The 26,619-nt window shown below is 42.9% G+C and overlaps 1 protein-coding gene across 3 annotated transcripts in view; it reads right to left on the bottom strand.

The window, feature by feature from the left end:
* Positions 1-4,719: 4,719 nt before the first annotated feature.
* Positions 4,720-26,619, bottom strand: part of SLC24A2 (solute carrier family 24 member 2) — a 279,329-nt gene continuing 257,429 nt past the window's right edge. For all 3 annotated transcript variants that reach the window (XM_049896187.1, XM_049896188.1, XM_049896186.1), the window contains 4 exons: positions 24,283-24,423; positions 14,224-14,313; positions 10,796-10,962; positions 4,720-9,302 (listed from right to left, as the gene is read on the bottom strand). In XM_049896187.1, the coding sequence (XP_049752144.1) occupies positions 9,053-9,302; positions 10,796-10,962; positions 14,224-14,313; positions 24,283-24,423 (648 nt within the window). In that variant the 3' untranslated portion in view covers positions 4,720-9,052. The remainder of the gene's footprint in view (positions 9,303-10,795; positions 10,963-14,223; positions 14,314-24,282; positions 24,424-26,619) is intronic.

Raw genomic sequence — 26,619 nt, forward strand, 5'->3', positions numbered from 1 at the left:
TTATTCTATATAGTTTAGATTCCCAGTTGTGGTGGATATTTCCAGGCAAATAAGTGTCTTTTAGTTATTATTTTAGATTTCATTCATTTTATAAAAAGTTGTGATGAAGTGAAACATTAAAATTTTTAGTTGTGTATAGGCGTGTGTATGTGTGTAAGCTTTCTAACATCCTAGGTCAGAAATTGTGTATTTCAGCAGAAAAGGAAAAAAAAAAAAACACCAATGCATTTCATAAACCTGCTGTTTTGCATGCCCTTCCAAGTGGGGTTTCTAAATTGTTTTAGGCATAAGGAGTTATCGATAAATTGTATATCTCTATTTGCCATTTTTATAAGGGAACTTCTTAGACTCATCATGTATTTATGTAAAAGCTCAAACGCACCCTAAATTTCTCAGGTATATACTTACTAATGATCCAGTTCTCTCTCCATATGGGTGAACCTTGCTTTATAAAACAAATGGATTCCAGAAAAATAGTTATCTATCATTTAAAAAGGGAAGTAGTCTCAATGTAGTATCAGAACTTGCTAGTCAAAGGAACTGTGTAATGAGTGAAGAAACGAAGAATGCTTTCGAAAAGGAATCATTAGCTTTGATTTTCAAAACAGTTGTATTAAAGTAGACATCTACAATTTATCAGTAGACTAAGATTGTCAGAACAATAAGTGTATGCAATAAAAAACCAAACAGATAAACTCCAATTTACAACAAACAATACAAAACAGGAATGACTCATGGACTGCTTATTGATTGACTATATTCAGAAGCCCTGAATATATGCATTATTGGTATTTTATGGCTTTAATTAAGACAATCGTCTCTTATGAAGTACTATAAAGTGCAATATTAAAAAATTAAAAAACCCAAAAGGCATCTACCGTCTGTCATTTTCATCCTGAAGAGAAGAATTGGAGATTAATTTAATTAAATGGCAAGCAATTATTGACCCTTAATCCATGCATGCAATTTAATCCTTACAATTATTTTATTCAGTAATTCAGGCTTCATTCACTCTTTTTTTTGGGTGATTTTAAAAAATTAGGTTTTTTTTTTTTTGGTTGGTTGAGTGTTCTAAAGAACCGCAGTCCTGAGGCCCTAATTACTTATGGATCCATGGATCCACGAAAAAGGAAGATGCAACCCAACATGTGAGAATGCAAGAACAAATTTCCAGCCTCTTGGTGAATTGTAACCCATTTTTCTAGGCCAGGACACTAATCAGCAACGATCTAATTCCTATCAAACCTACCTACCACACAAGGAAATAAACACATGGCAACACTGGTCGGTAAGAGGAAGTCCAACCATTTGCCTTATTTCCTATTTAAAGTTAACTTAAATTCCTTTGGTAAGCCAATGCAGGCAAGCGCAGGTCCAGGGTTTCTGAATGATCTACAGCTGTGTCTCCCCTGTTCTGAGTCCTTTGTGAGCTAGGACCTTAAAAGCAAAGCTCCTGAGCTTGACCTCAGTAGAGCCTCGCGCTAATGCTGTGCACAGCGTTCATATTTTCTCCAGAGTATAAATGCCTATCGGCGCTTATTGTATTCAAAGCCTACTCATGCTGTTAAAGTGTTTTTGCTACTCTACTCTTTTGTGTTTGTGAATTCTGTTCCCCTTTTAGTACCCATTAGCAAGGATTTGCCCAAGATTAGTCAATTACACAAAGCTTAAGTTACTAGAGGCAAGGATGTAGCATTTTTGAATATTCACATTAATGAGGACATAGAGAAAATGCTCACTGACTTTGCCATATGATAGTAAACAGTGTGTGTGGGGGAGCTTGGGAGGGCTGGTTGGTGGTGAGAACCTTGCAGGGGAGTAAGTACTGGGATCCACTCTGGATTTGAAAACTGGAAGTGCGGTTAGAAATAAACAGACTGAAGCTCAATAGGGCCAAGTGGAGAGTGACTCATAGGAGGCAAGGCATCTATACAAATGCCAAGGAGCAAGCGGAAAACTGTACTGGTTTCATCCAAATGTCTTGGAGGAGAGATATAGGGGTCATAGGGAACACAAAAGAAATGTGAATCAGCACTGCAGTACGACATTTTAAAAGGTAAGGGCAACAGAAGGGTGTATATACAGGGAGCAAATAATTGGGATCAAGCCTGTAATTCAGCCTTGTTCAGGCCTTATACGTGTGTCATGATTAGTCAAAGTTTCCATAATTTAAGAGTGACATAAAGCCTTTTAAAAGGCTTAGGAGAGAAGAACTGTAAAAGTTATTAAGAGTGTTAGGAAATAAAAAAAGGCCCAGAAATAAAAATCTAACGATACTTTTGAAGCAAAAGGGTCACAGACTGGGACCTTCCAACTATATCAGTAAGAATAAAGAACACCCAGACTTAGTTCTTTTCTACTAAAAAGAAAAAAATTGATTATCAACTTGGTGGGATTGGGTTAACTTGGAGGCAGGGCGTTGAACTGGTTCGAACACCTACTGAGAATTTTTCTTTCTAACAAGTTCCCAGGGGATGCTAATGCTGCTGGTTAGGGACCAATGCTGAGAACTGCTAGTACAGCAGTGGTTCTCAAAATTTATTATACATAAGAATCACCTGGTGATCTTGTTAAAATGTAGATTCTGATTCTGTGTGTCTAGGGTAGAAATGCATATTCTCAGCAGGGGTTTGAACCAGAACAAACTGGTTCGAAGCCCTTCTTGCAGGAACTCTTTTCTGACTCTGATGTTTGTTAAGCACTGAATTGGGTTGAAGAAGCCTGGGTGGCACAAGCGGTTTGCGATGAGCTCCTAACCTAAAAGGTGGTGCTTGAAACCCACTCAGTGGTGCTGTGAAAAAAAGCCTGGCGATCAAATTCTTGTAAAAAGATCAGACTAAATGGCCTGATTGGGGTTAGAAGGACCCCAGAGGTCATGGTCCCCAGACCTTCTGTTAGCCCAAGACAGGAACCATTCCCAAAGCCAACTCTTCAGACAGGGATTGGATTGGGCTATGGGATAGAAAATGATACTGGTGAGGAGTGAGCTTCTTGGATCAAGTAGACACATGAGACTATGCAGGCAGCTCCTGTCTGGAGGGGAGATGAGAGGTCAGAGGGGGTCAGAAGCTGGCTGAATGGACATGGAAATAGAAGGTGGAGAGAAGGAGTGTGCTGTCTTATTAGGGGGAGAGCAACTAGGAGTATATAGCAAGGTGTATATAAATTTTTATATGAGAGACTGACTTGATTTGTAAACTTGCACTTAAAGCACACACACACACACACAAAAGGCCTGGCGAACTGCTTCTGTAAAGATTACAGCCAAGAAAACCGTATGGAGCAGTTCTACTCTGTAACACATGGGGTCGCCATGAGTTGGAATCAATTTGACAACAATGGGCTAGGAACATTTATGCTGGGATGTCTTTCCTAAGAAAGGGTTGTCCTCCTTTGGATAAGGGTGATGGACTGGACAAACTCTCTTAATGGAACGTAACCTTTGGTAGGAGCCTATGCAAACTCCATGGCACTCTGTCAGATTTAGGTATTTATCTGTATTTTTTAATCTACTTTTCAATTCTTTTAGGTTTTCTAGTCTGTCAATCATTTAGTGAAAGTGCTTTGGCTTAGATCATCTGGGATTCCATACAGCCTCTCACTACTCGTCCACTAATTGGAACACGGTTGTCTATCCGGTCATAATTGCAGGGTCGTTTCGGTCTCTAAAAAGTTGTCTGACCTGTGGATTCATTTTTCCTTTGTGGCCCTCTCATGTCCTCACTGTTCAGTACAATAGAAGAAAACGGTCACTAGTCAGATTGAAGAGCTTTATGGAATTCAGGTTGTTCTGAACAGAGCGGAGTCTCTGGGTGTGAGGGAGACAGGTAAAAAAATTGTAGAGTGCATATGGTTTGGTGGGGTTGACATAGAAAACACAAGTGACTTCCATAGCAAGTACACACACACCTATAACTTCTGGAGAAGTCTAAATTCTCCTTGTGATTACACGCCACAGACTGTGCAGTTTCAAGGCTCCTAATGAAATGGAAAAAAAAAATCAAGATGGTGTAATAATAAGTAATGGAGTTTAGCTGGCTGTGGGTATTTCCTTTATTGCTTTTCTTGTTTGCTATATATTTCAAAGAATGTCAAGGCTGTGAGATTAAAAAAAGAAACAAAGACATAGAGGCAGTGAGTTAAACATAAAGAGAGGAGGAGGACATTGTTACCATTCTTTGCCAAGACTTTCTAGTTTAGGGAAAATTTTTATCCAAGACTGTCTATGGGCTTTTGTAATTGGTTAAAAAAAAAAAAAAGCCAGATATTTGTAATTCTATATTTTAAACTCTATAGGAATGTATTTCAACAGACAGTTGCTTTCTTGGGAGCCCAAGAAAAAGCAAATTAATTTCTCCTTTCTCCCCCTGCCTCATTCTTTTTTTTTCCCCACTAACTCTCTTAATGAGAAGCCCTTTCCTACTAATTGAAGCCAATATTGCTTAGGGAGGTATAGGGCTTGAAGATTTATCTTTTCAAAATATTAAGCCCTGTGGTTATATAAGTGCTTGTTTAGCTAAAATGAGCACCTGCTTCTATAGTAAGTTTGTAGGAGACAGTCGATTTTTCTGGAACTCACCCTGGGAACAGCTTCCCTTTCCTCTGTAACAGTGCTGCCTCTCATAATATGGTCACTTAATTATTTGAGTAACAATCTTCCCAGGTGCAAGGAAGTATAGCATCCTCATAATCTTGGGTACCTGGTGTGTGTGTGTGTGTGTGTGTGTGTGGTACAGTAGGTGAAGGGAAGAAAGCACATAGAAATTATATTCAGACAGTCCATTACAACCCATGTTAGATATTCCAATCCAGTAATTTCGGCAGAGCGCTTAGCAGAAGTCCTTTCCTCTCTATCTGACCAGAAGCTCTACCTGTTTTCGTTTCCTTGGTCAGCTTTCTGCTAAAGTGTTCTTGGACCTTCCCTTTACAGCTTGTCCTCTCTGTCACTTACGTAGGGGTTTAAGAGCTGTGAGCAATGCTGGGAGTCTGCCAACTCTCTCCCTGCCCAGGAATGGATGTCCATTAATATCAAGTATCTAATCAGCAAGGCAGCTGTGTTGTGTAGCAAGGCCTCCAAACCACCTGATTCATGTCTTCCCCATAAAATAAATGATAACAGCCCCTGTCAGGTGACACCTGTTAGAAGCCTTACAAAGCATTTCCCCTGAATATGAAACAGTCCCTGTTCCGTTATATAAGCTTCTGGGCAAGGGTGTTAGGATGTTCTGCTGCAGCTGCCAAGTTGATAAACAGCCCTTCTCTTGGTCCCCGGAACATGTACTTGTACCGATCTGTCACTGCCTAACTCAGTTTAGATCCTGGGAACCCTCATAAACACCACCTAACCTCCAGCTCCACTTCATCCGAAACTGGTCAGGTTCAAAGGGCAGCTGGACTCAGCATGAGCATTTTCAGATGCAATATAGAAGGTTCTATTTGGGCATTCTTGGTTCCAGCCAAGTTGCTCTCCTGTCCTGAGGCTGCCTAGGGTTACAGGGGAAGTGACAGCAATCCAGACCTGCTTGGGTTGCTGGGGGGAAGTAGAACCAATTGGTACAGCTCATTTACTTTAGATGGAGCAGTAAGAGGTTGGCTTTTGAATTTTTAGTATTATTTTACACCTGCTCCAAGGAAGTGAAGATAATATCTACTGTCTACATTTTCTCCCATACTTTTCTGTTGTGTGTACTTCATCTCCCAGTTAGCATCAGGGATATGGCTGGTCATTTCCTTAAGGCTGTAAATCAATATTCCTTGGGTATGAAAATAGGAGTACATATGTGTATGTTTGTATGTCTGTGTACATAGAACAAAGCAACCTTGTGAAACCAGGAAGAAACGTTCCCTTTGGTTGATGGTGCACATGACTTTCCTCTTCCTTGGCTTTGGCAAAACTTGATGCTTCCTGCTTTTGAATCCTGTATGTGAGTGTGTCAGAGAGTGATGATATAGCTGATAGTGTGTGTGTATATATAGACCTGCTATAAAGATAGAGATATTTATATACGTATATACACAGGCATGCAGGAAAGGAGTTGGCGATTACTTAACCTGGAGGCCAAGTTCTGAAAGTTCTTTCTTATAATTATGTCAAAGATTTGAAGGCTTTTAAAGACTCACTGTTACATTTTATACACTTCCCCCTGAATGTACTCTAGCCAAACACACAACCACATACGTACGGACACATTAACGAGGGGAGATCGGGGGAAGGGGTGGAAAGGAAAAGGTGCCTATATGCCAGGCAGCAAGGGAGCATTGCTGTTGTAGGTGGTGCTCAGTGCACATCACTGAGGTGGGAACTGGGCTTGGAAACACTGTTTTCTCAAACACAACTTTTCATCAATGACCACAACAACCCCTGTGAGGAGGAGTTCCCAGGGGAAGAAAATGGTCCATGGCTGCTTGGATTAAGCTTTACCTTGAGCTGGGAATGAACAGGAATGGGTGCGGAGGCAGGAGGGAGGATCAAGAAGCTGGAGAAGAACAAAGTGGCACTGGACCTTGCTCAACCGTTCTTATCCTGCCTAGGCTACCTGCCGTTGAATCAAAGTCACCTATTCAAACCTTCTTTCAAATAACAAACCAGTCAATAATACATGTTCACACAATAACCAACTTTTCTCTCCTTCAAGTAATGCACGGGGCAAACAGAGTTTTCAGCTAAAGTTCACATACTCCTTTTCTTTCACACTAAGGAACGGGCACAAATTCTTGCCTCATCACTAAAGTCTGTCCTTAATGAACGAGATGCGGAGCTCTCTCAGACCCCTGAAAACCCGACTTCACAGAGTTGCAGAGACTTGAAGGCTAGCTGGCTAGGTGAAGTGTCTTGATTTCTTGTTTTTCTAGTGGACCTCTACCTTGAAGTGCTTTGGCTTTGGTGGGAGGAGCTATGATGGGCACTACCCGTTACTCTGTGGAATAAGCTGAAGTCTTTTGGAAAGAATACCAAGCCGGACGTGGGGTTGTCAGGTCTCCCTTCCTCTTGATTCAGCTGTGAGTTTTGCACTCTGGCTGCCTATATTAGGAGATGTGTGCTCACAACAAAATCATAGCCGACATCAATGACAGAATAGACTGGAGACAAGATCACATACAGGGTTAGCTCCCCATATGTGGTGGTATGTTTCAACTCAGACATGCGATGGGCACAGGATAACGGGCCATCCCCTATTAACTTTTCCATTTGATTTTATTCTCTTACCAGTGTCTTTAGTAGAGCACATTTTTTTTTTTTTTTGTTACCACTTATCTATTGTCTATTTAGTGTTTTTCCATCCCCACCCTAACTTAGCAAGTTTTTCTTTTATGGATTGAGCTTTTGGAGTTGTCTTTCAATGAATTTTAATATAAGCATGACTTGGGAAAATAAAAAGCTCTACAAATTTTTAAAATCAATTTGGTCGGCCTTTTTTTCCCTGCTGGTTTATTTTCTACTGACATAGAGCTGAAAAAGCATACAAGGTATCAAACAGAACTTGGGGCACTGAATGACTGAAATGCAATATTCCATGTAATGCTGAGTAAAATCAGGAAATCAAAACCTTGGAGAGACTGGCTGGAAATCAGTGTAAAGAACTGTTGAGTATTATCTGTAGGCTACGAAGAGTCCTAGATGGGGTTCTGATGGAAGCAGACACACAGATGTTGCATAGGCTTTAACCAAATACCGGTCCTGGCATGGCCTGACAATGGACTCAGAAACCTTCCTGGGATGCGCTGTGCGCACAAATGCCTTTCCAAACGTCTCTAAGCTGCATCACCCCAAACGGTATTGATCATAGTCAATTCATCTCTACTAGAGAAATAGTAATTTCCTCAGACATTGAGGCCCTTTATGACCACATTGGAAGGTGCTTTAAAGAATTATCGTCTTGCATTCTCATTGGTGGCAAGGCCTATTGAGTTCCTCTACTGGAAGGTATTCCTTATCACACATCTGGGCTTCTTGGTGGCATTTTGACTATATGTGAGCCCTTAGCATCAAAATACGTTTAAATGACAATCACAGCTAAATTTGCCCCCTTCTGTTGACGATAATGGGACGTGCATTGGAACAGCACAGGATCAATTAGTATAGTTTTCCTGTCCTAGAATAGTGCTAATTTGGCTTGCAGTCTTATTTTCTACTTGCATGCTGGGGTAATATAAGGCAAAACAAAACAACCACCCTGGTCACCTCCCTCCCTGTCCCTGTATCAGTCTGGGCTTTACCTCTGTCTGTCCCAAGTTACCCTGTGGGTTTCAAACAGTCAATGTACCCCTGTGGGGGTGGGAAGGTAGTTTTCCCTGCTTGGCTTGTGGGAGTGTTTTGGAGGGTTCAAATCAGAGTCCCTGTAGATGTTCTCCACTAAGCCCTCTCCCTGTAACCTATTTCCCTAAACATTCCGCATTGCCATGTAATATCCAGGCAAGTCCAAAGTATCTGAAGGTCACAGCAATGCTACCTTTGTCTATTGATTTCATTAGTTCACCTCTTGTGCTAGAGGTAAAGCCCAGACTGAAGGTTGATGCCCCTCTTCTAACAGGTACTATAAATATACTAGAGCTATCCCTGAAAAGATGCATTTGTACTTATATATATAAAATTATATATATAATTTTTTTCTTTCTTTGTGTTTGTATACAGGAATATATTAATCTATAGGTGTGGAAGGAGAAGTATAGTACAGGAACAGGCAGGTGTGTGTGTCATGTGAGTGTATTTATAATATGTATACTATGTATATAGCTTCCATCATTGTTTGCATCATTACAACGAATGTACCTCTGACCAGCGAGGAGTACCTGTCAGTGGTGAATGGAGAGAAGCCCCCAACTAACAGTTCTCTTTGTCTCTTACATGAAGCCATTTCGGTAGGCAAGGGTGGAAGCAGCCTGTGGAGTGAACGGGCCCAGTGTGAATCCATCCCTCCTCAAATCTGAGAAAGGACACTCGAAACACCCAGGGCTGTGAGCCAGCTGCCTTCTTCTCAAGAGGTGAAGGAGTCTAGAGCCCAGAGTGGGAAGGGACCATCCATGCTGTTGGTTCAAGATATGGCTTTTCCTGCTAGATGGAGACAGGACACACAAGAATTCTGTCTTCTAGAAGGACGCTGACCACCAGGAACACAAAGTAGAGGCCAAACATGATGAAGCCCAGCACTTTGTTCATCCGCCATTTGCAGAAGGCAATGGAGAGGATGACGAAGAGCAGCATGATGAAGAGGAGGACAATGGCGCAGAAGAGGCCGTTGCTGCTGACGGCCACTGGTTGGAATCTGTGGATGATGGTATACAGGAGCCAGGGCAGGGGGAGCCTACGAGCGAGAGAAGCAAGGGGAGAGAGTGTGGATAGACCAGGAGGAGCAGTCAGACATGGTGAAGGAGGTGCTTACGTTAGTGGAGGTGGTTGGGGGAGGGGCTCCACAGGGTCGGCTTAGGAAACAGGTGTAATTTCAGCTCCTCAGATGAAGGGGACAGCACGGGCATCATTTACTAGCTGTGTGAACTCTACCTTTTAATGTCCTTATTGAAAAATGGGGAAACGCTGGTGGTGTAGTGGTTAAGTGCTATGGCTGCTAACCAAAAGGTCTGCAGTTCAAATCCACCAGGTGCTCCTTGAAAACCCTATGGGGCAGCTCTACTCTGTCCTGTAGGGTCGCTATGAGTCAGAATCGACTTGATGGCAACGTTTTTTTTTTGTACTGAAAAATGGAGATGATGACTGTGCTACACAGGATCACCGTGTTGTTCAAATGGATAGAAATGTATGTACAGTGTACGTGGTAGACACTGTATGTAAAATAACAGATATTATCATATATTTGGAAACGAAAAGGTGTAGGAGAGAACGATACTCAAAACGTTCAATGAGAACATATGTGCATTTTAGAAGGATAACATTCCAGGTCTTACTTTCTCAGGAGGCTGCCATTCAGGGTTATTTGCAGACTACTTTTGCTTTTGACAAGTTAAATGAAATGGCAGAGGTAATAGCACCCCTCCATAATCTGATCCACTTTAGAGATTATTCATATTAAGCTGCAATTTTCTTAAATGTAAAAAAAGATCTCATCTTCTGACTTTCAAAAAACCTGGACTATCTTCACTAGCACAGATAAACAAATGCCAGCATTTTCGAAGGAAGGAAATGGGATATTTATGCTGGGCCTATGTTTCTCCTAATCTGCTTCACAATCTACATCTATTCCGAGGCTGGTGAGGGCTTTAATTAGATTTTGAAAATAGAACAAATAGAGCGAAACTACCAGAGCATCTCAGTCATGCCTGAATATTGAATATTCATAATATGTAGCCAATGCTTTTATATAGAAATGAAATTCTCTTAAAGTATTTAATAAAACATTCATTCTGTATGCAGTTATGTGTTTCTGTCTAACCAGTTGCTGTTTAATTGATCCCGACTCATGGTGACCCCATGTGTGTCAGAGTAGAACTGTGTTCCGTAGGGTTTTCAATGACTGATTTTTCAAAAGGAGACCGCCAGGCCTTTCTTCCCAGGCACCTCTGGGTGGACTCGAACTTCCAACCTTTAGGTTAGCAGCAGAGCTTTTTAACCGTTTGCAACACCCAGGGACTCCTCTGCCTGTCTAAGGATGATTTTTCTTCAGTAAATTCTCTGAAAAAGGAAAATAGAGTCTGTGAACCTGAACGGTACTCCCTATCTTTAGTTTTTATTGTTAGTTTTAGACCACGAGATCCATGAGATTTTGTCTCCATAGGCTGCTTCTAAGAAGATGTATTTGGGGGTAGAGCTCATGGGTACCTTTATGGAAACACCTCTACTCACCCTACTGTGATGTCAAAAATATTGCTTCCAACAGAGCTGGACACGGCCATGTCCCCAAGCCCCTTTCGGGCCACTATGACACTGGTGATAAGATCAGGGATGGAGGTCCCAGCAGCCAAGATGGTCAGGCCCATGATCTCCTCACTGATGCCAATTGTCTCTCCAACCTAAACGGGGTAATAGGAAGAAACACGTGAGTGTTCGAAGCCACAAAATCAGCGAAACCACAAACATTTCAATGCAACCACCTTTCAATGAGTTTCTACTCTGTGCTGTGCTGAGCGCTGTGAATGCAAAGATGAATAAGCCACAATCATTGCCCTAAAGAAATTTACACTCTAATGTTATCCAGACCTGAGAAGTAAGGAATGACTGTGTGAGAATTAAGCAGAAAATTTCAAATTAAAAAGATCTATACAGGGCTAGTGTGCAGCCTCGGTATGGTGTTTCTCAAGACTGAGCAAGGGAAGCTGCAAGATCAGAGTTATACAGGCCTGTTGGTCATTGAGTCCAGGGTTGGTCACCTGACGGTGGCACCAAGTCCTGGGGCAGACTCGCCTTCCCTGACATTCACCATTGAAGGTCCAGGACTGACACTCAGTGTCTCCATTTTTCCTCAGCATCTTCTAGTGTCTTTAACCCACTTGAACACTTTAAGCTTCCACCATTTCCACAGGAAATTTGATTTTAGGTGTTTTAGGCTTTGGTAAGGAGCACTGGTGGTACAGTGGTTAAGCACTCTGCTGCTAACCAAAAGGCTGGCGGTTAGAACCCATCAGCCGCTGTGTAGGAGAGATGTGGCAGTCTGCTTCTGTAAAGATCTACAGTCTTGGAAACCCTATGGAGTAGTTCTACTCTGTCCTATGGGGTCACTGTAAGTCGGATTTCACTCAATGGCAGTGGCTTTGTTTGATTTTGGGAATACAGGATTGTGAACCAGAGAGGCAGCCATGGAGAAAGCAAAAGACAGGGAATGAGGGGACCTGGGTTCAAAATCTGCCTCTAGCATTTATTAAGTGCTTGACTCACTGCAGGCCCCCAGGTAGTGCAAATGGTTTGCACTTGACTACTAACCTAAAGGTTGGTGGTTCAAACCCATCCAGCGGCACCACAGAAGAAAGGCCTGGTGATCTGCTTCCGTAAAGATGACAACCAAGTACACCTTATGGAGCAATTCTGCTCTGTAACACATGGGGTCGCCATGAGTTGGAATTAACTCTAAGGCAATGGGTTTTTTTGTGATTCATTGCTAACTGAACCACTGGCACAACGTCTTTGGTACTTTCTGATCCATAAAGTGGGGATGATAACTCCTACCTTACAAGGTAGTTGTGAGGATTAAAAGACAATTTATGTAAAAGCCTTTGTAAGTTGTACATCACTATAGAAAGGATCCAAGTATAGAACAGCCATGGAAGCAGCAGTAAAGAAATCAAAAGACGCATTGCATTGGGTAAATCTGCTGCAAAAGGCCTCTTTAAAGTATTGAAGAGCAAAGATGTCACCTTGAAGACTAAGGTGCGCCTGACCCAAGCCATGGTATTTTCAATTGCATCATATGCATGTGAAAGCTGGACAATGAATAAGAAGACTGAAGAAGAACTGACGCCTTTGAATTGTGGTGTTGGCGAAGAATATCGAATATACCATGGACTGCCAAAAGAACAAACAAATCTGTCTTATAAGAAGTACAACCAGAATGCTCCTTAGAAGCAAGGATGGCGAGACTGCATGTTACATACTTCGGACATGTTGTCAGGAGGGATGAGTCCCTGGAGAAGGACATCATGCTTGGCAAAGTGCAGGGTCAGCGGAAAAGAGGAAGACTCTCAACGAGGTGGATTGACAACAGTGGCTGCAACAATGAGCTCAAGCATAACAATGATTGTAAGGATGGTGCAGGACCGGGCAGTGTTTCGTTCTGTTGTGCATAGGGTGGCTCGCTATGAGTCAGAACTGACTCGATGGCACCTAACAACAACAACAACATTGAAAGGAAGGAGGGGAGTGATTATTATATTTTCTTTTGGTCTTTGCTTTTTAAGACTGATGAGTTCTATTTTAAAAAGTTGGTCTAGCCTCAGGTGGAAGCTCCTCCAATGTCTTGAGCAACTTTTGCCCATTTAAAAAATTAGGGGTCTTGAGGATGTTCGTCTTCCTATTATTGAGGTTAAAGAGCTACTTATGTATCCTGGATATAAGTCCTTTATCAGGTATACGTGGTGCAAATATTTTCTTCCAGCCCATGATTTGTCTTTTCATTTTTTAATTTTTTTGAAGAGCAAAATTTTTAATTTTGCCAAAGTTCAATGTCCTCTTTTAGGGCTCATACTTTGGTACCACATGAGAGAATTCTTTGCCCAATTCATGGTCATGTCGAGTTTTTCCTATGTTTTCTTCTAGAAGTTTGGGACTTTTAGCACTTCCATTTAGGACTATGACCCAAGGATCTAAGTTCATTTTTTTTTTTTGGTATATGGAAATCTAGTTATTCTAGCACCATTGGTTGAAAAGTCTATCCTTTTCCCACGTACGTTCTTGGTGCATATCTCCATATTTCAAATTGCTGTGTTTTATTTATGTTAAGAAGTATAATAATTTTAAGACCATATTAAACAAAGCATACAAGTATGAAGCTTGGAATTGATATGGCATAGAACAGAGGTTAACAGCATGAGTTTTGGAGTCTCAGGTTAGAATCTTAGTTCTGCTATTTACTACCTATAGGACCTGGGGCAATTTTCTTATTATCGCTACGCTTGACTTCTTTATCTATAAACTTGGATAACAACTCCTTCACAGGATTTGGTCTATATACAGGGTTACTGTGAAGATTACAAGGACAAAGAGATGTCAAGTGCCTGGCATGTAGTACATAATAAATAATGGTTAATGCTATTGCCTTTGAGAACATAAAAACTTTGCATCTCGTTCTTTCATTCACGTTTTTCAAGGAACAATTACTGAGATTCTACTTTGTGATGGGTATTATGACAGGCATTGAGTAAACTGAAATGCACCATCCTTTCTGCAAACTGAGATTCCAAGTAGAGACCGTTTTGCCTCCAGGTTCTTTCCTAAGAGCCAGTTTTGAAAGGCTGATAAGGCGGGAGATGAGTGGCTGCCTGAAGGCAGTGCAAGGAGTGAGAGTAAGTGCCACTGAGTTGGCTAACCTTGGATATTCCTCCCAGGCCTGGGATGGCCTGGTTTCAGGCTTCAGAGGGCAAGAAGTAGTTCAGGCTTGCCTCCCTCGCCATAGCTGTCTGGGGCTATGTCAATTTGACTTCATGTTACAGGAAAAGGCTGAGAAAATTAAGAGGAGTAAATTCCTTTTGTCCTAAAATATGTAATTTGTCTATGTCAGACCCGGTGCTGTTGTGACAGTTTTGGAAGGCAAACACATTGATTAACTACTATCAAGGTCTTACCTGGTGTGCCCACCAGACCATCAAGTAAGAGAATACTGCAATCCAGGTGATGGCGCCAAAGAATGTGATGGGAAAAAACTTCTTTGATGACTGAAAGAGAACCAGGAAGAGGTAAGAGTGTCAGCGTTATCTACTGTGGTAGATCTAATAGTTCAAAGCTAAAACCATCAATGTAGCTATTTCTCCTCCATTTCCTGCAGTCTTGGTAGTACTGGCAATCAAAACACCCAACTTGCCCCTGGTCGAGCTGGAAGAATAAGATTCTGTCTTGAGAATGTGAAAATAAAAAACCCAAATGAAACCCAACCCGTTGCTGTTGAGTCGATTCTGACTCACAGTGACCCTATAGAACAGAGTAAAAGTGCCCCATAGGGTTTCCAAGGAGCGGCTGATGGGTTTGAACTGCTGATCTTTTGGTTAGCCTCTGAGCTCTTAACTACTGCGCCACCAGGGCTCCAATGTGAAAATAAAAATAGATGGTCCCAAATCATCTCAAAGCTGGTTCCCTAAGATGGAGGTCTCTCTCTCTCTCTTTTTTTTTAAATTGTGCTTTAAGTGAAAGTTTACAATTCAAGTCAGTTTCTCATAACAAAAACGTATAAACACATTGTTATGTGACCCTAGTTGCTCTCCCTATAATGTGACAGCACACTCCTCCTCTCCACCCTGTATTTCCCGTGTTCATTCAACCAGCTCCTGATCCCCTCTGCCTTCTCATCTCGCCTCTGGATAGGAGCTGCCCACTTAGTCTCATGTGTCTACTTGAGCTAAGAAGCACATTCCTTACCAAAGGACATCCACAGATAAAAGGTGGTACAGGCCACACCCCAGGGAAACTCCCTTTACCTTGGATCAGTGAGGTGGCCTGAGTAAGGGTGGTATTACAATCCTACCCTAATCCTCTCAACAAAAAACTACAATCACAAAATGGACGACAACCACACAATACTGGGAATCATGGCCTAATCAAGTTGATGTACACATTTTTTTGGGGGACATAATTCAATCCCATGACAACCAGACACTTAAAATGCAGTATTTCTTACCTGACCCCATTAAGGTAAATCCAGGCTTGCGCTGTAGTGGTGTTCTGTGGATGTCCTTTGTTGCAAACTTGGGACCCTTGCAAACATGCTCCGGCAGCAGAATGCTGTCAGAGAGCCTCTCACCTATTATTGCCAAACACTTTTATTTCAGTGCTCTCCACTTTGAGAAACAATTCCATTTTTGCTTTGATAATGCCGTCCAATTTTGCCCAGAGAAATGACTCCTGGAGTTGAGCTGGGTGAAAACTACCTCAAATTGTCTGAAGGGCTGACCTTGGGCAGTCACCTAAAACACTTTTTGCCATGGCTTTTGAGAGCTTCATTAAAAGCCAAAGAAACTTGTACACAGCGACCTTTTGAATATCTAGAATGATAAACGCTGTCTCTATCACTCCAAACCAGGCTTGTTCTCTTTACTAATTTCATGCTTTCAATACATGCTTTTATTATCACTCACATGGTTCTATTAAATTTCACAATAGCCATTTCTCTCTTTTAATGATTGCTGCTTTTTTGGCCATTCATTAGCTAGGGTGCCTGGAAGACCAAGCGGGCGTGATGAAATTGGGGGAGGGCAGCAGGCCCTAGTGAGAAGCCAAAACCTTACTCTTAAATGCTTTTCCTACCTTTCCCCGTTCTAAAATTAAAAAAAAGAAAAACAGTTAGCATTGAGTCGACTCTGACTCATGGTGACCCCACGTGTGTCAGAGGAGAACTGTGTTCCATAGGGTTTTCTGCGGCTGATTTTCAGAAGGAGATTGCCAGGCCTTTCTTCTGAGGCACTTCTGGGTGGACTCACGCCTCCAACCTTTCGGTTAGCAGCCGAGCATGTTAACCATCAGAAGGAGACATTTTGGCCAAGAACTCAGACCCCTTCTAGGTACGTGAGTAATGGGTTGTGAGAAAGAAAGTAATCAATTTTTAAAAGTAGAGATTGAGGACTTGATTTCTGAAGCAGTTTCATTTTAAGCCAGGAGTTCAGCTGGATTCGAGAGAACAGATTCCATGAGTCTTGGAATTGCCAGGGCTAAGAAACCAAATTTCCTCAGTCAAGGCATTTAGCTGGTTGAAGTTCCCATCCTTTTCCTCCCTTCACAAGTCACTGTCTCAGGCTTCTAAGTGATAATGAGGATTTCACCTCCCAAAGCCATGCTCTGTAGGAGTCCCTGGGTGGTGCAAGTGGTTGACGTACTTGGCTGCTAATCGAAACGTTGGAGGCTCGAGTCCACTCGGAGGTGCCTCCAGAAAAGGGCCTGGTAATCTATTTCCAAAAAATTAGCCATTGAAAACTGTGAAGCACAGTTCTACTCGGACACGTATAGGCTTACCATGAGTCTGAGTTGACCCGACAGCAACTGGTTATCGACCATGATCTGTTACAGAGAAGAGAAGGGCCTCTCTTGTGGCGTGGGGCCACACACATGATCTGAGCAGCAACCCGCCATGTTTAGATCCATTCTGAATGTTCTATGAAGGAGGTGGAGAGCTGTGGCCACACTTCGTGGTAGGCATGTGTACTAGGTGTCCTCCTGGGCGAGTCCTCATTTCACCGATTGCTCTCTTTTCAGGTTAGCTCATTTACTGAAAGTGTAATTATTATTTTATTTTTGTACTTTGGCCTGTCCATTGACGTAATGCCACAATTCAGAATCAAATCCTTTGTATACATTTTCTACCTGAAAAATATTGTCACTGAGCTATAAAACATTCCCAGTCAAAACGCAGAAAGCAAAAAACCAGGTTAGGGATTTCAAGGAGTGAGATTCAAATCCATATATTAGTGAAAACTTCTCTAACTCAAATTTGATGTTCACGATTCTTAATCAAGAAGCCAATTAGTAATGAATGGGCATCTAAATGTACCTAATGTATTAGGGGCTCAATGAAAAAAAGGGTAAAAATAATTTTTCTTTGTGAATCGTCAGGGTCTTCATCCTAAACTAGAGCTAGGCAAAGGCTGTGCATCTGTCCTGTGCCAAGAGCTTGAACTAGGATGAAATTTAAACCTAGGTATGCCTGACTATACTGCATGTGACCTAATATCTAGTTTTATACCAACTGGTTCCTAAAAACACCAGGGTTAACAATGCTCAAAATATTCCCAGCCATAGACATCATCGTCATCATCATACTAGGCTCTGCTCTGAATGTCAGAAAATAAAAAGAACATCAGGGACATACAGACTAGCATCCCAGCTGTATGGCCACCTGCCTCACCCAACCTCCCATATCATTCCTGCTTTGGAACAATCAAGTCTTTATGCATCAGTAGATTGGGTCAGTGTTTCCCAACTGTCAAACTACCTCACCATTTCCAATCTCACAGCCCAGGTAATTTCATCTTCTTTTCTCTGTTTCTAGACTACTTCCCTTATTTGGACTCCCTGGTCTCATTCCAGACATCACTGCCAAGTAGCACCTGTACGGTTTACCAATATCAGTGAAGGAAGAAAATAGCCCTTGAAGCCATAGACTGACATGCCAATTTATGGTTAGTAATGGTGGCTCATGCTGACATCTGCTGGGATAGGCCTGACACTAGCAAACAAGCACATTGTGTCCATGTGCCATTTTGTTCCCAATGTAATGGTTTACTTGTATAATTGACAGCTAATGTTCTCATTAGAAGCTTTCAGTACATCAGAGTGATATTTGCTTGGCTTGAAAAAAGTTGCTGGACATGAGCTGGGTTGCACAAATTGGCCATATCCTTGCTGATTCCAATTTAACAAATATTTACTGAGCATCTATTCTGTGTACAGTTTTGGGGCATACATATTTAGTAAACCTCCCAAAGCTTATTAGAGATGAAAGTGTGGCCTCTGGGTTAATACGACCTGTACTGAAATCCCTGCTCACCAATTACCAGTGATGTGCCCTGAGGCAAATTATTTAATCTCTTCAAGCGTCAATTTCTTTATCTGTAAATGGAGGGAAAAAACAACAACTAGTTGTTCTGAGAATTTCATGTACATAAAGTGTCTAGCAAAATGCTTGGCACATACAAGTAAGTGCTCAGTTATTAATGGTAATTTTTGTTGTTGTTAGCTACTGTCAAGCTGGCCCCCTACTCACGGTGACTCTATGCGCAACGAAACAAAATGCTGGCTGGTCCTGCACCATCCCCATGATTGGTTGGGGACTGGACCATTGTCATCTATAGGGTTTTCATTGGCTGATCTTTCTTCCTAGTCCATCTTAATCTGGAAGCTCTGCTGAAAGCTGTTCAACATCATAGCAACATGCAAGCCTCCACTGACAGATAAACGGTCGGGGCTACGCTTGAGGTGCTCTGGCTAGAAATCGAACCCAGGTTTCCTGAACGGAAGGTGATAATGCTACCAGTGAACCACCACTGCCCTCACAATGGTAGTTTTTACTAGGAATTATTATCCTTATTTTGACTTTTAAGAGATGAGGAAATTGACACTCAGAGAAATGAAAGGGACAGCGCTGAAGGAGGAGCGTGAAGGAGGAGCTGGCAGTCCCACTGTGGGAGTAACAGGGACAAGATGGAGAACCTAAGCACTGACACGGTGCTTTTTCTCAGTGCAAAGAGCTGGACTGCGGGACCGGGCAGATTCTTGACTCTGCCTCTTATAAGCTGGGTGTGCTTGGACAAGTCACTTAAACTCCCTGGGTCTCGATCACCTCATCATTGCTAGAAGTAGGCACTCAAAAGATCCTTGGTAAATGAAGGAATGGTAGAAATTGGAAAAACCTAGCTGGGTTCTCTGGATAGTGCAAACAGTTAACATGCTCAGCTGCTAACCAAAAGTTGGAGGTTTGAGTCCACCCAGAGGCACCTTGGAAGAAAGACTTGGTGATCTACTTCCAAAAAATCTTACATTAAGGATCCAATGAAGCACGGTTCTACTGTGACAATGTGGGAATCAACTTGAAGGCAACCAGGTGCTCAAGTTCTCCTCTTGCTCTAAGGGTCATGTTTTGATAGCTTATTAGATGCATTCCTGTTTTGTGAGAACACCCATTCTAAGCCATGAGAGAATGTATTATTTGCAGTTTTCATCAAAGACATGCTCCTCATTAAGGTCTGTATTTTAGTTTGTTTTACTTTGAAAAACAAAGCCATTCATTTCAGGAAACTATAAAAATGAAACCCATATTAATTATCTGAGCTGGAAGTATACACGATCCAACAAACACTGTCATATAATTTGCATATAAATGAAGTAGGAAAAAATCCAGTGGGTGTACTATTTATTTTGAAACTTGACATGTACATTAAAAATCATGTTTTCCTTATAATTATTGTCAAGGTTTGGGATGTTCGTCTCCATGGGTAATTCAACTACTGAAGAGGGAGGCATACCAAGCCCTGAGGCATAGCAAATATCTATTAATTAATATATCTCTCCTCTTCCTGGATATTTTTTTCAAGAGGCATTTGTGGCACTCCATTAGGCCTGTGGTAGATTGCAAAATGGTCACAATACTTTCAATGCCTCCCACAGAGAAAAAAAAAAAACCCAAAAAACCAAACCCGTTGCTGTCGATTCCGACTCATAGTGACCCAAGAGGACAGAATAGAGTTGGCCCACAGAGTTTCCAAGGAGCGGCTGGTGGATTCAAGCTGCTGACCTTTTAGGTAGCCAAACTCTTTTTCAAAAAAAATTTTTAAATTGTATTTTAGATGTAGGTTTACAGAGCAAACTAGTTTCTCATTAAACAGTTAATACACATAATGTTTTGTGACATAGGTGGCTACCCCTACAACATGTCAACATTTTCCCCTTCTTGACCTTGGGTTCCCCATTACCAGCTTTCCTGTCCTTTCCTGCCTTCTTGTCCTTGCCCCTGGGCTGGTGTGCCCATTTAGTCTTGTTTTGTTTTACGGGCCTGTCTAATCTTTGGTTGAAGGGTGAACCTCAGGAGTGACGTTAGTACTGAGTTAAAAGGGAGTCTCGGGGCCATACTCCTGGGCTTCCTCCAGTTTCTGTCAGACCAGTAAGTCTGGTCTTTTTTTTTTTTTTGGTGAGTTAGAATTTTGTTCTACATTTTTCTCCAGCTTTGTCTGGGACCCACTATTGTGATCCCTGTCAGAGCAGTTGGTGGTGGTAGCCCGGCACCATTTAGTTGTGAGCAGCCAGGGCTCATCCCATCAAGAGGTGAGGTCTATTTCCCCACCCTTTTAATCTGACTGGCTTTATGACTTGCTTTGACCAATAGAAGGTGGTGGAAGTGACAGTAAATTCCAAGCTAGACGTTCAAGAGGACTTTGTAGCTTCCATTATTGCTACTTATTTGCCATCAGGTGAATAAACCTAAGCAAGGAGCCCTGGTGGCACAGTGGTTAAGGCACTTGGCTGCTAACTGGAAGGTCGTTGGTTCGATCCACAGAAGAAAGGTACGGCAGTCTGCTTCCATAAATATTATAGCTTTGGAAGCCCTATGGGGCAGTTCTACTCTGTCCTATAGTGTCGGTATGAATCAGAATTGACTTGATGGCAACAGAAAGGTCCTTGTCATCAATCTTTCTCTGGCACTGCAGAGACAGAAAGCCTTCCCCTGGGGACGATGCCCAAACAGTGCTGGGAGCAGAGGAAGTCCTTTGGATCCACGGTGCCTGTGCTGAAAAGCTCCTAGTCCAGGGGAAGACTGATGACAGGGACCTTCCTCCAGAGCCGACACAGATTCGACGTCTTCCTCCGGAGCTGACACCCTGAATTTAGACTTCTAGCCTACTAGACTGTGAGAAAATAAATTTATCTTTGTTAAAGCCATCTACTTGTGGTACTTCTGTTACACAGCACTAGATGACTAAGACATCTTCTAAACCAGAATCCTTTGAAAGTAAACTGGTACTACCCTGGGCAAACTGAGATGCATGGTCATCTTGCATTTGCGAGATTGTATTGATGGTTATCTCTTTATCCCCTTAGTCATAGAACGTCACTGCTGACAAGGAATCTAGAGATCTTCCAACCCTTTGTTTTGCAGAGAATGAAAAGTGAGGTCCAGAGTTGAGAAGTGACTTTCCCCACGTTGCACATGAATTGTAGAAGAATCACAACAGTCACTGTGGTAGAATGAAAATGCTCTGAAATCAGAAGACTCAGGTTTGAGTTTAGCTTTCACAGTGAAAAAATAAATTTTTATTTATTTTTTCACTAATGCAGCTGTTTGATCTTGCTCTGTAGTTATATGTGGGTATGTCATATCTCCTCTACTAAGTTTAGAACCACTTAAAGATAATAAAAAAATGGTAAATTCTGTGTCTTTATATCTCTTTTAGGGCCCTAGCACAATGCTTCGCCTATAGTAAGTGCTCAGTAGATATTTGCTGAAGAATTTGAAAAACAACCAAATGTTCTAACTGGAGGTCTAATTTCTGCTTGGAACAGCGCACAGTGTACTCAGGAAAAGACAGACAAAACATCCAGTCCATTCAGGGGTGGTGCATGGGAGAGCAATGAATGAAAGCCCCACTCGCTACCCTAGCTCAGGCTGCAGGAGCTGGCTCTTAAGGGTGTCCTGTACAGTGGGCAACAAGGCAACGCTATTACAGAGGAGAACATCATGAATGGCTCCATTTTCCTGCTCAGGGTCCCTCAGGAGAGAAGCATCAAGCTGTCATGTCCTAGTTGACTCCTTCCATGGTGAATTCTCTTCCAGGAACTGCTGGCTGGAAACTTTGATCTTTCTGAACAACACCCTTGATTTTTCAGCTCAGATCCCTGAGAGGACAAGCACTTTGCCAGCCCTTGTGTGGAGACCCACTCAACTCTGATAGACCAGGGCTTTGAGTTACTAGCCTTTCCCTCCTGTTGCTGCACATTTTCGTGATCACCTTCAGTGGTTGTGTGCTGACCTCATCTTATCGGTCAATCAACCCTCATCTACTCTGGGTCACACCTTGCTAGGCCTTCAGCAGGATTTAGAAAACCACATCTGTCCCCCTGATTCTCCTCCTTAAGGCTGATCAAAAATATTGGGCTAAATAACAAACAATGGAGAGAGAGAGAGAGGGAAAGAGAACATCTCAGAAAAGCCAAGAAAAAAACTGAGCACATTCCAATAATGTGGTTGGAGGTTTTCTGGAAACCAGGCCTTTGCATACAGCGGGGGCTTTGTATTTGCATCTTGAATAGAGAAACCTGGATATTGCTTTACATGAGGCCCACCCGTTGCATGCATCGTTTACCTAACAACAAAACCCACTGCTGCCAAGTCGATTTCAACTCATAGCTACGCCATAGGGTTTCTGAGGCCGTCAATCTTTATGGAAGCAGACTGCCACATCTTTCTCCCGCAGAGTGGCTGGTGGGTTCAAACTGCCAACCTTCTGGTTAGCAGCAAAGCGCTTTAACCACTGTGCCACTAGGGCTCCTTATCCTTTACCCAGAAACCTCTAATGCTGAGGCTCTTAAATGAGGGGGCCCTTTCCTGGCCTGCACTTAACAAGACACCGCTCTCCACCAGGTTGCATTATTTACAGGCCAGACTAATGGCACAGATTTTTATTCAATTCTTTTTCAAGTGAGGGAAGTGGGATCATCAGGGGGCTTGTGAAGGCTTATGCTAAATTATGCTGAATGTTACCACACTACTCTATTCCAAATGGTTTTAGAAATGAGGTTTTGGATTTCTACCGTCTGGCAGCACAGAATATGAGACAGGACTCAAGCTGTTCAGCCACAGACCTGGGTTTGAATCTCAACTCTATTCCCTGAGAAGTGACCAAGTGTGAGTTTGTTAACTTTGTTGTGCCTAAGTTTCCTCGTACCTATGCCAACAAAGTTTTCTACCTTAGATATTTGCTGAGACTCTGCACATAGCTTACTGGAAATCCCTGGGGCACCGTCTGATACATAGTAAGTACACACTTTGGTTGAATATATATGTATGTGTACGCCCACCTTAAAAAGTAGAGCTGGTTCTCCTTTTTCATTAGTTCTTTCACCTCCTGAGGCAATGGCCCAAGAACTCCACATAAGAACACTAGGAGGGGGTGATCTCTTAATTTGATCTAAATTCAGATTGTAGTTTGCTGTTCATGGAATGGTATTGTGTTCATAGCGCTCAGTAAATAATAATGGTAGATCATCATATTGATTGTAACAATGGTTAATAGTACAGGAGGGAGAAGATCAGACATGTAAGGCACTTACACTTCACAAACCCATTTCTTCAAATTACTTTTTGAATTGAATGAACGATCCATGTACATTGCCACAAAAGGAGTTGCCCTCCTGCCCCTTTCCATTCTCCTTTTCAGAGACAATCACTATGGTGGTTTTAAAACATAGTTACAAATTCTTTGTCACTCGTCTCATCAAGAGTGTCATGTGCTCTCTGACACTGATACCTCTTAGGTGAGCTTTTTGTCTCCTCCCTTTGAATCAACACAGATTTATGACTGCCTTGGCCAGTAAAGTAGGGCGGAAGTGACTCTATGTGACTTCTGAGATTAGGTCTGGAACACTTACTCTTGGAGCCCTGGCCTCATATGTAAGGTAGCTGACTATCCCGGCCACCACGCTGTGAGGAAGCCCAAGGCACATGGACACGCCACATGTAGGCACACCAGTTGACAGTCCCAGCTAAGCCTAGCCTTTGAATCATCACTGCCCAGGTGTCAGAAACCTGAGCAAAGAACCCTCCAGGTTATTCCAGCCCCTAGCCATTTGAATCCTCTCCAGCCATTCAAGTCTTCCCATCTGAGGCTCCAGACATTGTGAAGCACAGACCAGCCATCCTCACTATGTCCTGTCCAAATTCCTGATTCACACAATCCATGAGCAGAATAAAATGATGGTTCCTTCACATGACTAATTTTTGGGGTGGTTGGTTCTACAGCGTTAGATCACCCGAATAATCACTATTACTGTGTACCTGTCCAGAGCAATTTCAGGCATATACTGTACAAGCACACACATTAATAATATAGATTCACCTTCCTTTTCCTCTTAACACACATAGAGGCAGACTATACATACTGTTATGCACCGTACTTTTTATAATGAAGCTATTTCAAAAAGGCTTTACTCACAGGTTTGCGGACATCAGGTAACGTAACCCAGAGAGGAAATACTATGGGGAGAACAATCAGGAACGTGATTTGCTTGCGGACATTGGGAGGCCAGGCTAAGCTCAGGGGCTGGTCCTCCTCCTCTTCCCCCGTCTCTGTGGTCTGTTGCAGAAAGAGATAAAAAAACAAAAACAAAAACAAAAAAGAAGGTCATGTGCACATGACATAACAAGTCTGCAGTGCAAAAGAGGGAAGCCATGGACTTCATCAGAAGTTTCCTGAGTCTCCCAGCCACTTCCTACACATATTTTTTAGGTTTGTAAGAGAACCTCACCTGCCAGAGTCTGAGTCCCAGGGATAAGCAATACAATGCCCCGTTGTGAGAATTAAGGACTTTCTTTTCTCCTTTTGAACACTCTTGAACCTCACACTTTCATCAACGGGTTGCTCAATTGGAGTGGGCTAAGCCACCAATCATGAACTTTTCTGCAGAGCAAAAGACCCCAATGACCACCTCTTCCTGCTCCTCCCATCTCCCTAAGGACAAAGCCACAAGGATTCCAGAATCTGGGGGAAGGAGAGCCCTGACTTTGAGTGGACAAATGAAAGTACCCACAGAAAGAATGCAGGATCAACAAGGGGAGAGCCAACTCCCTCCCACTGGACCTGAAACAGTCTTCCCCATGGATTATGGTGTGGCTGTGTTTTTAACCTGCTTAATCACCTCTTCCAATTCTAAACCATTCTGCTTGCAGCCAAAGGCTTATGCAAGCACATGGCTTGATGCTTCCAGAACAGGAAGAAAGTAGAGCAAGACACTGAGTCTGTGGGTTTCCAGTTTCAACCACACAGGGCCCTGGAGCCACGGTATAAACTTAAGCGTTTCCGACTTGGCAGCAAGTGATGGGTGGTTTATTCCCAGGCCGCTGAAGTCAGCAGCTTCTGAAGTCTCAAAGCTGGAAGAGACAGAAGGCAGATCTAGACCTGGCAGGATGACCATTAGCCTGTCAGATGGGCCCTCCAAGTCTCCAAAACAGCCCTGCAGACAGCAGCAGTCACCCGCTCCCCTGCTGGTTTAAAAATGAAAGTGCGGCAGCAGGGCCAAGCGTTAGATCTAAAAATACCGACAGGAACTTTTCAGCGGATGCAATCCTTTGAGATCGTATAAATAACCCGCACAGGCTTCCGGAAGCTCCTGCCCCCTGCGGCTCTCGGTTCCAGCGTCTCGCACTATTTCCAGCAACAGCGCGGACTCCCTGGTCAACTCCTCTCTTCCCTCACCCCCACCCAGAGGTGGCAGAAGGGGCCGGCTCAGGCTGGGTGGCGAGGGGAAAAGGGCTTAGTAGAGGTCAGGGAAGGAGTCCAGGTGGAGCACTGGTTAAGCGCTGGGCTGCTAACAGAAAGGTTAGTGGTTCCAAGCCATCAGCGTCCTGTTGGAGGAAAGACCTGGCTATCTGGTCCTTTAAAGATTTCAGCCTGGAAAACCCTATGGGGCAGTTTTACTCTGTCCTGTAGGGTCACTGTGAGTTGAATCAACTTGAAGGCGCACAACAACAAGAACAAGCAATCAATTAGGAGTTAAGTGGTTAAGAGCTGTGGCTACTAACCTAAAGAGTGACAGTTCGAATCCACCAGGCACTCCTCGGAAACCCTATGGGACAGTTCTAGTCTGTCCTATAGAGATGCTATGAGTCAGAATTGACTGACAGCAACGGGTTTGGTTTTTGGTTTTAAGGCACGCTGAAAGAGGTTGGTACTAACAGGTTCTTCCTCTTGGGGTGTGTTTGGCAGTGGGTAAAAGAGTTTATAAACAGCAAACATGAGAAATTAGGGGATTAGGTTGTTGTTGTCTGTTGCCCTCAAGTTGATTCAGACTTGTGGTGACCCCACGTGTTACAGACTGGAGCTGCTTTGTAGGGCTTTCTTGGCTGTAATCTTAAGGGAAACAAGTTGCCAGGCCTTTTCCTCCATGGTACCGCTGAGTGGGTTTGAACCACCAAGCTTGATGCTGGAAATTGAGCATAAACCATTTTCAACACCTAGGGACCTAGGGGATTAGGTAATAGGCAAAATTAGGAAATTGGCATGGTTTATTTTGGTTGCCTGGATTGTCATTAAATCCACTCCTCCCACTCCTCACCCCTTTGCGATGTAATCCGTGGGGGTCCAACCATTGCTTTCCTTCCTCCATCCTGAGGGGCCCAGCCCTGACGGAAGCTTGGGCTTCTCTCAGGAGCCACCTCCACCTCCTCCGAGGAGATGTACCAGGTGTAGAGAATAACATCCCCTGTTGGCCTTGCTAGCCTCCCAAGGAGTCTGCTGGCCATGTGAGTGATCTCAGCGTTGTGGGGCCAGTGA

The sequence above is a fragment of the Elephas maximus genome, chromosome 9, assembly GCF_024166365.1.
Source record: "Elephas maximus indicus isolate mEleMax1 chromosome 9, mEleMax1 primary haplotype, whole genome shotgun sequence".
In the NCBI taxonomy this organism is placed as follows: Eukaryota; Metazoa; Chordata; class Mammalia; order Proboscidea; family Elephantidae; genus Elephas; species Elephas maximus.